The sequence below is a fragment of the Venturia canescens genome, chromosome 1 (assembly GCF_019457755.1).
Source record: "Venturia canescens isolate UGA chromosome 1, ASM1945775v1, whole genome shotgun sequence".
NCBI lineage: Eukaryota > Metazoa > Arthropoda > Insecta > Hymenoptera > Ichneumonidae > Venturia > Venturia canescens.
Window position 1 is genome coordinate 9,223,120 of NC_057421.1, and position 12,003 is coordinate 9,235,122.

The 12,003-nt window shown below is 35.1% G+C and overlaps 3 protein-coding genes and 1 non-coding gene across 5 annotated transcripts; 3 read left to right on the top strand and 1 right to left on the bottom strand.

The window, feature by feature from the left end:
• Positions 1-933: 933 nt before the first annotated feature.
• LOC122419229 (tetratricopeptide repeat protein 17) lies at positions 934-7,383 on the bottom strand. Of its 2 annotated transcripts, none has more exons than XM_043433620.1 (11): positions 6,284-7,383; positions 5,632-5,903; positions 5,436-5,547; positions 4,932-5,158; positions 4,219-4,452; positions 3,656-3,990; positions 2,833-3,079; positions 2,509-2,755; positions 2,052-2,276; positions 1,606-1,780; positions 934-1,523 (listed from the first exon to the last, which is right to left on the bottom strand). In XM_043433620.1, exons 1-11 carry the CDS (start codon positions 6,392-6,394, stop codon positions 1,339-1,341), a joined length of 2,370 nt encoding a protein of 789 aa, XP_043289555.1. In that variant the 5' UTR covers positions 6,395-7,383; the 3' UTR covers positions 934-1,338. The 2 variants fall into 2 exon arrangements, with proteins under 2 accessions (XP_043289555.1, XP_043289554.1); XM_043433619.1 differs by having other exon boundaries at positions 4,219-4,506; positions 6,284-7,378.
• Positions 7,384-7,843: 460 nt separating this feature from the next.
• On the top strand, positions 7,844-10,422 carry LOC122419231 (soma ferritin-like). Its single transcript, XM_043433627.1, has 3 exons — positions 7,844-8,237; positions 8,780-9,004; positions 9,944-10,422. The coding sequence occupies exons 1-3, from the start codon at positions 8,130-8,132 to the stop codon at positions 10,127-10,129; spliced, it is 519 nt and encodes a 172-aa protein (XP_043289562.1). The 5' UTR covers positions 7,844-8,129; the 3' UTR covers positions 10,130-10,422.
• TRNAA-CGC (transfer RNA alanine (anticodon CGC)) lies at positions 9,191-9,262 on the top strand. The gene has a single exon. It is a non-coding gene; the product is annotated as a tRNA-Ala (tRNA).
• Positions 10,423-10,560: 138 nt separating the features above from the next.
• LOC122419232 (soma ferritin-like) lies at positions 10,561-11,655 on the top strand. Its single transcript, XM_043433628.1, has 3 exons — positions 10,561-10,874; positions 10,970-11,161; positions 11,261-11,655. The coding sequence occupies exons 1-3, from the start codon at positions 10,614-10,616 to the stop codon at positions 11,543-11,545; spliced, it is 738 nt and encodes a 245-aa protein (XP_043289563.1). The 5' UTR covers positions 10,561-10,613; the 3' UTR covers positions 11,546-11,655.
• The last annotated feature ends 348 nt before the right edge of the window (positions 11,656-12,003 follow it).

Here is a 12,003-nt window from a genome sequence, read left to right on the forward strand (position 1 = left end):
CAAGTGAAATTCGACATTCACAGGAACTCTGTAAATTATTGATCTGGAAGGAAAGTAAGTCGTTCAACGCCTCGCCATCGATCGAAAAATCGGCGCTTCGCTTCTCGCTTTCTTGTGACCTGCAAGTTTAACAAATTCATTATTTAGACACGGTAAAGCTGCGCATCGAAAAAGTTTCTAGGTTTTCTCGGTCGATTTCTTCGGTGAGTTCGCCACCGAATGTTCCATGGCGATTCCTTCAATCGCTAATGAAAATTTCCACAATTACAGCAATTAAAATGCTGTTTTATTGAAACAGCATGATCGTACGAGTTTCCGAGTTTTTTTTTTCAGGTTAACAACGATGAAAATGATTTCAGACTTGTGTCAAACAGACTGACGCGAACCGCTTGAAACAATCGATAGTTTTCTGCCTGAATAACAAAAGCAAAGGAATTCGATAATATCAACTTCTTTAATTAAACCAACGAAAAATATAATGAAAAACGCGCATCAACGACAATCGAATTCCACGGAATTATAAGAAAAATATTCAAGTTTGGCATTATAATTTTTTGCATGAAAATAAAAAACGTTTTTTGTTCAAGGTAAAAATCATTAGAAAATTTTATCTACATCTCTGTGTCGCAGCATTTTGAATGCCACGTCGCTAAAGTCATTTCAAACTCGTTGCTTTTACTTACGAAATGATTGCATCTTCAAAATGAAACAATAAAAACTGTACATTGTTTTGTAAATTGGTACTAGAAAAAGTTGAACGAAAAATTCCAATGAATTCCAGTGATGTCGATCATGTTTCAAATATTTTTGCTCTATCACTAATGTTCAGTTTTTCTCAACCTGCTCAATTCTCTTTAGAGAGAACGACCGAAAATCTGTACGATAATAATGCAAATAGCATTATCCGACGAGTGGATTTGATAACAAATTTTGTACCTATTAAAAATTTTTTTATTAACAGGCACGGACATAGAAACACCAATTGTATATCGGTAAGTACATTTTTTTCCACGAAGATAATTATGAAAAAAAGCAACAACACTATGAGTGCTTGAAACTTGGAAAGTGAAAAAAATGTTTTTGTTTTTTCTCTGGGAAAATATTCGTGCTCGTTCGAGAATCGACTCGAAATTATTTGCGAGTATTGCTATAATCGTGGAATGTCGTAGAACTCGTGCGCCACAATTCGATATGTGTGTATCACAATTTTTGTCCCTTTCAGCCTCTACACAATATTTTTCGCTTAAAATATGCTCACTTGTGGTTGGTCCGAACGAAAAAAAGATGAATAAAATTTCGTGCGTTTTCATTGATTGTCAGAGTAGATTTTCCTCTGTTTTAGGGTGCTGTACTTTGATCCACGTTCGTTTTCATCGCGAAGCACTGAATCGGTCTACAATCGTCACCGTCTTCGACGCACAAAACTGTTTCGCCCTCGTGTAAATCGTTTCTAGCTATGATTTCCGGTGAAAGACAAGTTAATCCTGAACTCTCAATTCGCTCAACTCCATAAACACCGTGAACTGTGAAAACAAAATTGTTATTTTCCGTTTTTTAATGTATTTTTACAATCGCAATACCAAATAATAAATTCGTCGTATTCACCTGATTGTCGTGTGCTCAACAATCTTTTTTCACAAGTCAAAGATTGTAATAGCCGCAAAGCTCTGCCTTCCATAAGATCCGGTTCCACTCGAAGTGACTGTTTCAAATGATGGATCGCTCCAGTGAGGTTACCCTTTGCGTGGAGTAGTGTCGCGTACAGGTAATTCGTCGCAGGCTAAAACAGTCCAATATAGCAATAAAATGAGCAAAATTTCTGCTTACAAATTTTAATAAATTCGTGTTTTGTGTGTCCACTGATTATGCCTTGTTTACTGTGCATCTTGTAAATTATTAACAAAAAATAAAAATACAAGTTTTAAGTTGAAAAAGGATCAAAAAAAGATTTCAAAGTAATCTCTTTGGCAATTAATTAGAGATTATGCCGAAAATATTTTACGTTGAAATTTAAATGTTCATATGCATACTGCTTGTGAATAATAAATTACCTCGATTGAGTTAATACGTAGAGCCTCTTTGGCTGTCCTCAAAGCTTCATCGATGAAACCAAGTTTTTGGCCGATCGAAGCGATACTCACGAGAGGAACATCCCGGAATTTATCTGGAACGTTGCTCAACGCTTGCTGGAGACAATCCAAGGCATTTCTTGGCTTGCCGATGATACGCCAGTGCAAAGAAGCCAACACGGAGAGGACCCAAGGCGCCGCAACTCTCTGTTTAATTATATTTCGTTTAAACTAGGCTATCTGAAAATACTGTCATTTTTGCATGACCTGCTTGAATTTGGAAAATTTCAATAACCAATAAAATCCAATTAGGGTTTGACTATTAATCTCCAAACGGTAAATTTTGTCTCTACAATAAAAAGAAACTCAATGTTCCTGTTTTCCACGAAAAGCGTACAAGGAGCAAATTTTCAAGCGTCAAAAAAATAAGCTTATTTACCGCTTTGGTTGCGGTCAATATTCTTTGGCCAATCTCAGCGAGTTCAGCCCCCTTGACCAAGTTCGTTATGAAAGGAGCGAGGCTTCGTTCCGGAGAATTCGGAGTATTGCTCGCGGTCGTTAATAACAAAGAAGGAATGTTTTTCGTGTCGTAGCTTTCCGGAGTTTGACAAGTTGGCGGATACCACGGGAGGGCGTGCTCCTCGCCTGAATAAATCTGTATAAACGTGCTCACGAACAAGTGAGTCCTGTACACAGCAGAAGAAAATTATTTTCAACTAGAAATCATTTGTACGTAAACCTGAAAAACTACTGGAGCACCTACAAATAACCCTTGTTTTCAGGTGGCAAATGAACGGGCGTGTATTGTCGGGCTTCCATCATTAGCGACGATTGACCGATACATTCGGCTTCCGAAGGCCAATTTTTGTTCTCAAATGGTGCTTTACTTTTTTTAATCGCATTATTATTGTACTTCATTTTTCCTGCTGGCTCCGTGAAAAAGTTACCAAATTGTGGCAATATTTCTTCATTTGTTGCTTTCTTAATGTTTACCGACCGATCAAATTTTCCTGTGAATGAAAAAAAATAGAGAACGGGTTAACATCTTGGTTATTTAATTTTTTTTCTTATTTATCTCGCAAGTTTACATTCCTCAGAGAAATGTTAAAACTTCGAAGTTTAAGATAAGTTTCAAAATCAGTACTCTCTAAATTGGAAGTTGCTTTGAAAGTTGTTATTATTTGATACTCTCTGAACAAATGGTAAAGGCTTTAGTTATGATTTTATGTCTATAATTGCCAACATAATATCTAACAAAAATGACCCTACGGCCTACAGTTTTCATTAAAAACGTCATCTTTGCATATGACCATACTTTGTTTTTCATTTTCCAAAGTTTTTATCAATACATTTGAATCAAATGTGACTATGGCTTGCTCAACTCTTTTCATTATTGAAAACGCAAAGAATGATGTATAATTAGACTTTATTATCGTTCACAAGGAATATTTTCTGCCAAGGAGAATATTGACGTTGTTTTCAAGCCCGTTGCAAGCTTTACGTTCAGAAAAATATGTTGCGCAGGGCTCTAAGATAAATGGTTGTTTCGATAGCATGTAGTGTAACGTTTAAAAACGTATACTTGCTTTGAAAATTTTCGGGATTTGTCATACGGTCGTTCAGCTTTTGCACTTGATTTTCAACGTGTTGCAACTGTTGCAAACTGGCTCCAATATCAATTTGGGAGGTGCGACCAAGCTCATTAGTAATGGAACACAAAAACTGTGCGTCTCCTCCTTCTCGTTGTACACAACTTTCATAACGCTCCTTGGAAGTGAGCAGAGTTCCAAGTCGCTCCGCACCAAGTTTTGCCAGCAAAAACTTCATCGAGTGATCACGTAGCATTTTATCCCTCAATCTCAGCAAATCCTCGTAATTTTTCTGATACTCCAGTAATTCGGTCACTGCGTCATCCATGATTCTTGAAAGCGACATGAAAAATTCGTATGCATTGGATAATAGAATTAATTGCTCTCTCAATGCTAGTTTCAGTGTGCTTTCCTTTCGAGCACATTCAAGCACATACTCATAAAACGCATTTTCATTTCTCAAAAAATTAACGTCGCACTATTCAGTTTCCATAACTGTTAATGCGATCGAATTATTAAAAAATCCCAGCAAATGAGTGTTCCCAGTTTTCTTTACTTACTTGCACAAAACTAACAAAGATGTGTCCAAGCGTTGATGACAAAGAACAACGTGTCTCGCCAGTTTAGCCTGTTCCATTTTTGGTGCGATTTTCAATGTATTGTCGTAACACAATAACGATTTATTGTAATCACCAAGTACCGCATAAACGTGTCCAAGTGCAAGATATTGATGTGACTCGTTGGGTGCATGATCAATCGCTGTATGTAATACTATGGCAGCCTCCGCTGAATGTCTTGCAGCGTGTAAAATTCCCCCCGTAGTTAACAACGGTATGTCACGATATTCCCTTTAAAAATTTATTTTCAGTGTTGTTGAATCCTATTTTAATTTATCAATGACCAGTGCTGAGAAAGCTTGAGATGAAGCTAAAATATCTGTTCGTACGTAAAGATCTTTTGATAATAAATCGCAGCCTGTGTTATTTTAACGCAACAACAATGAAATTCATTTATGAAAGAAGAATTAATTAGAAATAAGAGAACGAAGATATAAGTGAGCAGAAAATGAAATTTTCATTGTAGGAACCAAAAATTTTGGTGTTCATTCAACAACTGTTTCATTTTTCATTAGGAATAATATTTTTTTAAACTCATTTGATTTGGAGCGTCTACATTCAATACTTTTAATTCAGCAATTGTCTGGAGACAGTGCAATAGTTCACACGTTTTTCTACCGCTAATATATAAATATATAACGAAAATAAAAGTATACCGAGGAGATGTAACAATGGCTCGTCTCGCACATTCCAGAGCATTGTAAGTGTCGCCATTAATTCGCCAATAAATAGCAGCGAGATTGAGGTACAGCCAGGATGTGCTGTTGCGCATCAACCCATGAGCGATCCGATGCCCGAATGTTCTCAGATCCGTACCTTGTGGTAAATATTTTATCAGATCCTTTTCCTGGGGTTGAGCCAGATCCTTCCTATTTTGCATAGCCTGTAACATTTCACTGCAATTGTAATTATCATTGTAATTGGTGTTGCCAAGATTCTCTTGGATGTTCAAGCAGACGTTAAAGCCTCAATTTAATAAAAAATAATCAGCAGAATGAGTAGTTCTGAAAACTCGTTGTTTTTTACGAATTCAACAATAAATATATAAGTTAAGAACTTTGCTCAGTGATCATTTAAATCATCATTATTATTGCATGTGTAAACAATACATGTGCAGAAGTAAAACCGGCTTTAACGTCAATTAATTGACTTGTTCTTACACTCAAGTGCTCAAAAGTATAAACGCTAAAGTCTAAAGGAAATGTTTTCTTGCAGTCCGGTTCCTTCTTCTCTCCCTCAATTGAAATTTCGTCCAGCATGTAATCTTTCTCACTGGAAATCAATCCAAATGATTAACAGATGAAAAAGTATTATTTCTGATGAATCTTGTGATACAAAGAATAAAACGTCACTTACGTTATACCTTTCCTCCAACTTCCATCTGTCGCTACGCTGGTATAAAAATCAAATTCTTCACGCTCGAGGCTCGGGCTCAGACAGCCCGGGCTCGACGAGTGGAGCCAAGATTCTACATCTTTTACAGAATCTAAAGTTTGTATTTGACCATCGAGAATGGCTTCTTTTGCCGCTATTTTTTCATATAACTCTCTAAGTGCCTTCAAACGATTTTCTTGTTCTAAAAATGCTGTTAAATCAGATGGTCTTCGCATTTCAAAAATTGAGTCCAACTAAAACAAAATTATGATACTTTTGATTTACCTAAATTTTCAGTTGTGAAAAACATTAATGTTTTTTTGTATGGTTGTGTTTATAGCAAAAATTTCTAGGCAAGAGGTTCTAGGTAAAAACTCAGAAAAGAATTTGCTCAGTTCGAATATATAAACATCTAAAAAATAATAAACAAAACCTTCTTTTAGTCATGAAAACTGAACAAAACAGAATATTCCAAAAACCTTAATTTTGGTTTAATAATAATAACGATGTTTCACTTTATTTGAAATTTGCTGACATAACATAACAAATGGAACAAAAACTTGCTTTAAATATGAAAAGAATACTTGCAAAGCGGGGATAATAAAATCTGGAAAATAGAAAATCTAATACTAACCTGTGATTGTATCCTGCCATTATCAGAAATAACCCAATGTGTTGCCGCTGAGATTTCCAATACCATCGTAAAAAATACCAAAAAATTTATATGCAAAGTAAGCCTCTTCATTTTGCTACGTTTTCCGTTTTTCGGTTCGAGACTTTTTGTTTACACTTTTTTCTTCATAGGCAACGATGGAAACACACATGTATAAGAAAAACACCTACAGAGGCACACATGTGTGTACTACTATATCTGTGAGAAACGTTCGATTGCCAGTCTTATCAAAATGCTGATGACTCATTGCACAATTCGCAGCTTTGTACATAATCACGTAACGAGATAACGATAGCTCACATTATTTTTCGATGAATATTCCATTTCTGTTTTAGCGTTTTTCATAATTCACTCGTCACTTTTTGGTAATGATGAAATGAGCGCGCGAAAATTTAGCACACAAAGAAACAAATAATGTATTATTTCCATGTAACGCTAGGAAAAATACGACGCGACACTCTTTCTCAGGACTTTGTTGATATTTATTTCGCTCATTGTATTTGATCTCACACAGGTATGGGTATAATCACATATTCAACAAAACCATTTCGTGATGTCGAATTATCTGAAACCCCGAAGATCTGATTCCGATAATGGATAACGGATTTCTCCATCAGCTGATTTCCAGCTGGGAATGAAGTATCGCGACATCTCGCGAGGAATACTCGCAGTCGTCATGTGGCGCAGATTCGAAAAGCATCCGGACAACGCTTTTTCACTTTTGGTTTTCTGATGATAACAGTCAGATGATTCAAAAGCCGTAATTATTTACGCAAATATTGTACGCATATATTTCTTCCGAACTTTCGAGAACAGGCATACGTTCCGTGAACCAAATATTATCATGGATGAATGCTAATGACAAAGATTGTAAAAAACTTTTCCGTTATCTCTTTCAAAACAGTGTTCTCTCCTTTTATTTGATTGTGTACGTCACGTCTCTAAAATTAGTTGGCACATAACTGTAACTGTACATTCTTAATAAAAACAACATAAAACATCAGAAGATACGCCGCAGAAAATACAAAAAATTAAACGATATCAATGCTCGTGGTATGAATTCTAACTGATACAAATTGAATGCTCTCTCCGTTTTGTGTTTATAAACTTTGATCTCCAAATTCAAAAATATTAAATTCATCAAATTTTTTTCAGGCCTTTCCTAACCAAAAGTTCGAGTTTTTCGTCTCATCACAAATCGACTCGTAAATTTCTTAAGGCACTAATCTGTTGATTGATTCATATCTTACAGGAGTGTAGAAATGCGTAGAAAAAACTTTGAAAAAATGGGCCTGACAAACACAACATTCTTTTGCAATACCTTCGAAACAAAACAACTTCATAGATCGCGTTACATTTAAGGTTAGAAAAAATTCGTACTTGTGGATTCAAAAATTCTGGTGATTTTGAAGAAGGATATTTATTGATGACACGTTTCATCATTTAACGCAACATATTTTGCTTATCACATCCAAATTCGCTACGTGCGTACTCGTCCCCACTCATCAGGACAATATAATACGAAAATGTTTTTACGGCGCAGGTCCATTTCCTCGTGTTTTTAGTCCACACATATATTCACTTGCGTATCGACCTAAGGCGAGTCTTCGTTTCGCCGCAGTGTATTCCAGACAGCGTGTCAGAAGTGTTTACAAAATTGTGCACCGCTCTTCGTAGACCACGGCCTATACACTCACGTATTTGTAACACACATGCACACACATATATATATATAACCGCAGAAGAGTTCCCATTAACGTACACCTGTTAAATAAACAAACAGTTATTTTCGAAGGTCGAAAATAAAATGAACAAAATGAGCAGACCGAGGCAAAATTTTCACGTAGAATGCGAACGAGCTATCAACAAACAAATCAATATGGAATTATATGCCAGTTACGTTTACCTGTCAATGGTAAATTCTCGCATTTTTACGAGTGCTCAAAATCGTCCCTATGTGATCGCGATGTTTTTGAAATTCAGTCAATATGAATAATTAATAAAATCGAATGAATATGATTTCGTCATTATGGTGCAAAATCGTGTTGCGCGATATTTCCTGGCATGAGCAGTGTAGTTGCGAGGCATTGCAGCAGCGACAGATTTATTGTTTTTCCTGAATTTTTTGAAATCTGGCAATATTTTTACAATTCTTGGCACTCAGCTTACAAATTATCAATGGAAATTCCTTGATGAAAAGGCTAATTATTTTTTAGCTCTATGATAAGAAAAAAAATAAGGAGTTCAATGAAAAAGTGAATTCGTTGTACTTGGGCGATAAAAATTTGAGATCACGTTCTCCAGACTTCTTATTTTATGAAGCGTGCGCCGAAATGCTAACAAACAGTTTTTTCTGCACCTGCAATATATTTTTCCCTCTACTAAAGTAAATTCATAACGAAAATCAAAAAATACTAACATTAATGAAAAATGTTGTTTTTTTTCATCCTAAAAAAGGCGTATCATTTCGATCGCAGCGATGTGGCTTTACCAGGACTTCACAATTATTTCAAAAAAGCTTCGGACGAAGAACGTGAACACGCTATGAAGTTGTTGACTTATCAGAATAAACGAGGTGGCACAATCGTTATGGAAGATATTAAAGTACCGTCAAAAAGCGATTGGGGTACAGCCAAAGAAGCCATGACCGAAGCACTGGATCTTGAAAAACAAGTCAATTTGGTAAGGAATATGTTGAAACTAAAATTTTTCATTTGCCAGTTCAGAATGGGAATCAATTTTATTTTTATAAAAAAATAATTCCGCAAGCAATAATTTGTTTTTATACTCATTTTTTTGTTGCGTGCACGCGCAATGAATACGATAGAACACGGAACTAATTCTAGTTTCAATCCTAAAGTATCAAGTGGGGGTGTAACTCAGTGGTAGAGTGTCCGCTTCGCATGCGGAAAGTCCTGGGTTCAAATCCCAGCTCCTCCAACCTTTATTTTTTTTTTTTCCAGTTTTGGCATTATAATAGCCATAATATTTTTATTTTGGGTTCAAATGAAAATTCACGCCATAATTATGAATAACAATAAAATTCAATGAAATTCTGATTATTAAGATGAGAATTTGCATTAATTCTCGGGAAAGCTTAAATTTTAATACCAATCAATATTTATTATTTATTCGTTATTGCTAAAAACAAATATCCAGTGATACTGCTTTGAAAGTTCACAGTTTGAAAGTTGCTTTGAAACGTTACTAATTATGCATGTTTAGAAAGTACGGTATTTCGAGAACGTTAATATTTAGAGCTGCGCACGCGCAGTTTCGACCGTGCTGTCGCGCAGGCTCTTTCACATCGCACTTCGAATTCAAAGAAAACTTGCAAAAACGTCAAGCTATTTTTCAATACTTTTTTTCAACCACCACTCACACTAATGAATTATGCATTCGTCCGCGTCAATAATTTTGTTCGAGTTCATGTCACGGAAACTAATATGCGATGATCAAATTATTTATTTTTCGTTTGAAAATAAATCGTTTATAATAATTTTATAAGGAATATAATTGGAAAAATTATATGTTGAAAAAATCACGAAAATCTTGTTGAATTTCTAAGTTTGAATAAATGCTGAGGACAATATTTCAATTTTGAAAATATTATCGTTGCAGAGCTTACTGGAGCTTCACGCACTTGGATCAAGTCACAACGATCCAAATCTATTAGATTTCCTTGAAAGTGAATACCTGCAGGAACAGGTTGATGCGATAAAGGAGATTTCTGATCACATAACAAATCTTGAGAGAGTCGGAGAGGGTCTTGGAGTTTTTGTGTTTGACAAAGAATTGAACGAGTAACTTTTGTTCATTGACATGTTTACGTATGATAATGAGCTTTTTATGCAACAATTTTTATTTGCTAATGGTCAATTGAAATGCGCACATAATTTTAGGAAACCATGAATGGGAGAAATATTTTCTACCGAACTCTGTATTAATCATTGATCAGTGAACAATTGAAAAAATTCAGAACTGAATACAGCTATAAATTTTATTCAAACAGTATTTTAAAAAATGTGGTATTATTGTACCAAGCTTAGAAACTCAAGATGTGAGAAATACTAATAAAGTCAATATATATATGAACAAAACTGTGGGAAAATTCATTCATTATTTATGCAGTTTTCACTACACTTCTACTATCGATGAAAGAAAAACAAGAGCTTCATTGGATCTGATAATAATCAAGTCGCACATCACGGAACGTCAGATTTGATTGGGATGTATAACCTCTTTGCCAAAATTTTGCGATTTCACACAGGTCTTTTCGATACTTTAAAACATGATTCACCGTTATATCAAATCTGTATCACCATTGAGCAAACAATTCATTGCTCTCTTCTTACCACGGCATTGCATCATTGGCAAATATTTACATAGGAAAAATTGTAATTCCTCAAACCCGGGCGATTATTGCGATGGAAAAGAGGTTAAGTGGCCAACCGGAAACCGAATTACTTTCAACTTCCATCCCGAAACCGAGGCATCTTTTAATCAACAAATCAACTTAGAATTCAAAGCTTTTTATTACTATTTGTCAATGGTATATGTACCTATGATGAAAAGTCATTGTATTCTTAAAAATCGACACATTACTTTGTTCGTAGAAGTTTTGGTTGAAAAGTGTCATATTCGCAGGCCAGTTATTTCGGTCGCGTTGACGTTGCTTTACCAGGCTGCGAATCTTTCTTCACTCAAATGCACGAAGAGGAGCACGAACATGCTCTACAGTGTCTGAACTATATTAAAATGCGAGGAGGGAAGGTTGATCTGTGTTCGATTGAAAGTCCCAACGATCAAGATTGGAAATGTCCCATAAACGCTTTCAAAGTAATAACTTAATCACAACGAGTATATACGTCGAAATAGTTCTACGTCCTTTCGGTGTTGATAAAATAATTAATTCTAAAAACAATCAAAATTATGAAGACAGCTCTCCAGTTGGAGATCGACATTACAGAACAGCTGGTGAATTTGAACACTGTAGCAACGAATCATGGTGATCTGAATGCGAATGATTTCATCGTGACAAATTTTATGGAAAGTCAAATGAAGAGTATCAATGAAATTGCAAAATTTGTAACCGTGTTATCGGGAATAGGGGATCAATCGTTGGCTCGATTTTTGTTCGACAAAGACCTCCTTGAAAATCATGTTCTACCGGAATTCAACGTTCTCAAAAACAAAAGATCCGTGCATTCGACAAAAAAATAATGAACAAGGAGTATAATAATAACGAGACAATTATATCAAGTAGTCGTGTTCATTTTGTAATCCTTTAACTGTATCATTTTAATAAAAATTAAAAATAAAACAACCACAAACTGTAATAAAATATATTTTATTTACAATTTTTATAGTATTATGTTCTTGGGACTACACAAAAATATTTTGGAAACCCAACAAATTGTTCGAATCATCGTGTATGGGAAAAAGTTTTTCGAAATTGATTCTCAAATTATTTTATTTTATTTCGGTGAATAACTCATCGAAAAAGAAAAAATATATTTTTTTTTTCAATAACATTAATTTACCGGAATACACACAAACAAAATAAAAATTGCGATAGTTTTTTTTTGATTTCACCGCTTCACTCAGGGTTACACCTGTATGAAAAAAATTTTCTCTTACCCCTCTCTCTTCCCTCATATCCCGCCGCCATCTTGTTTAGG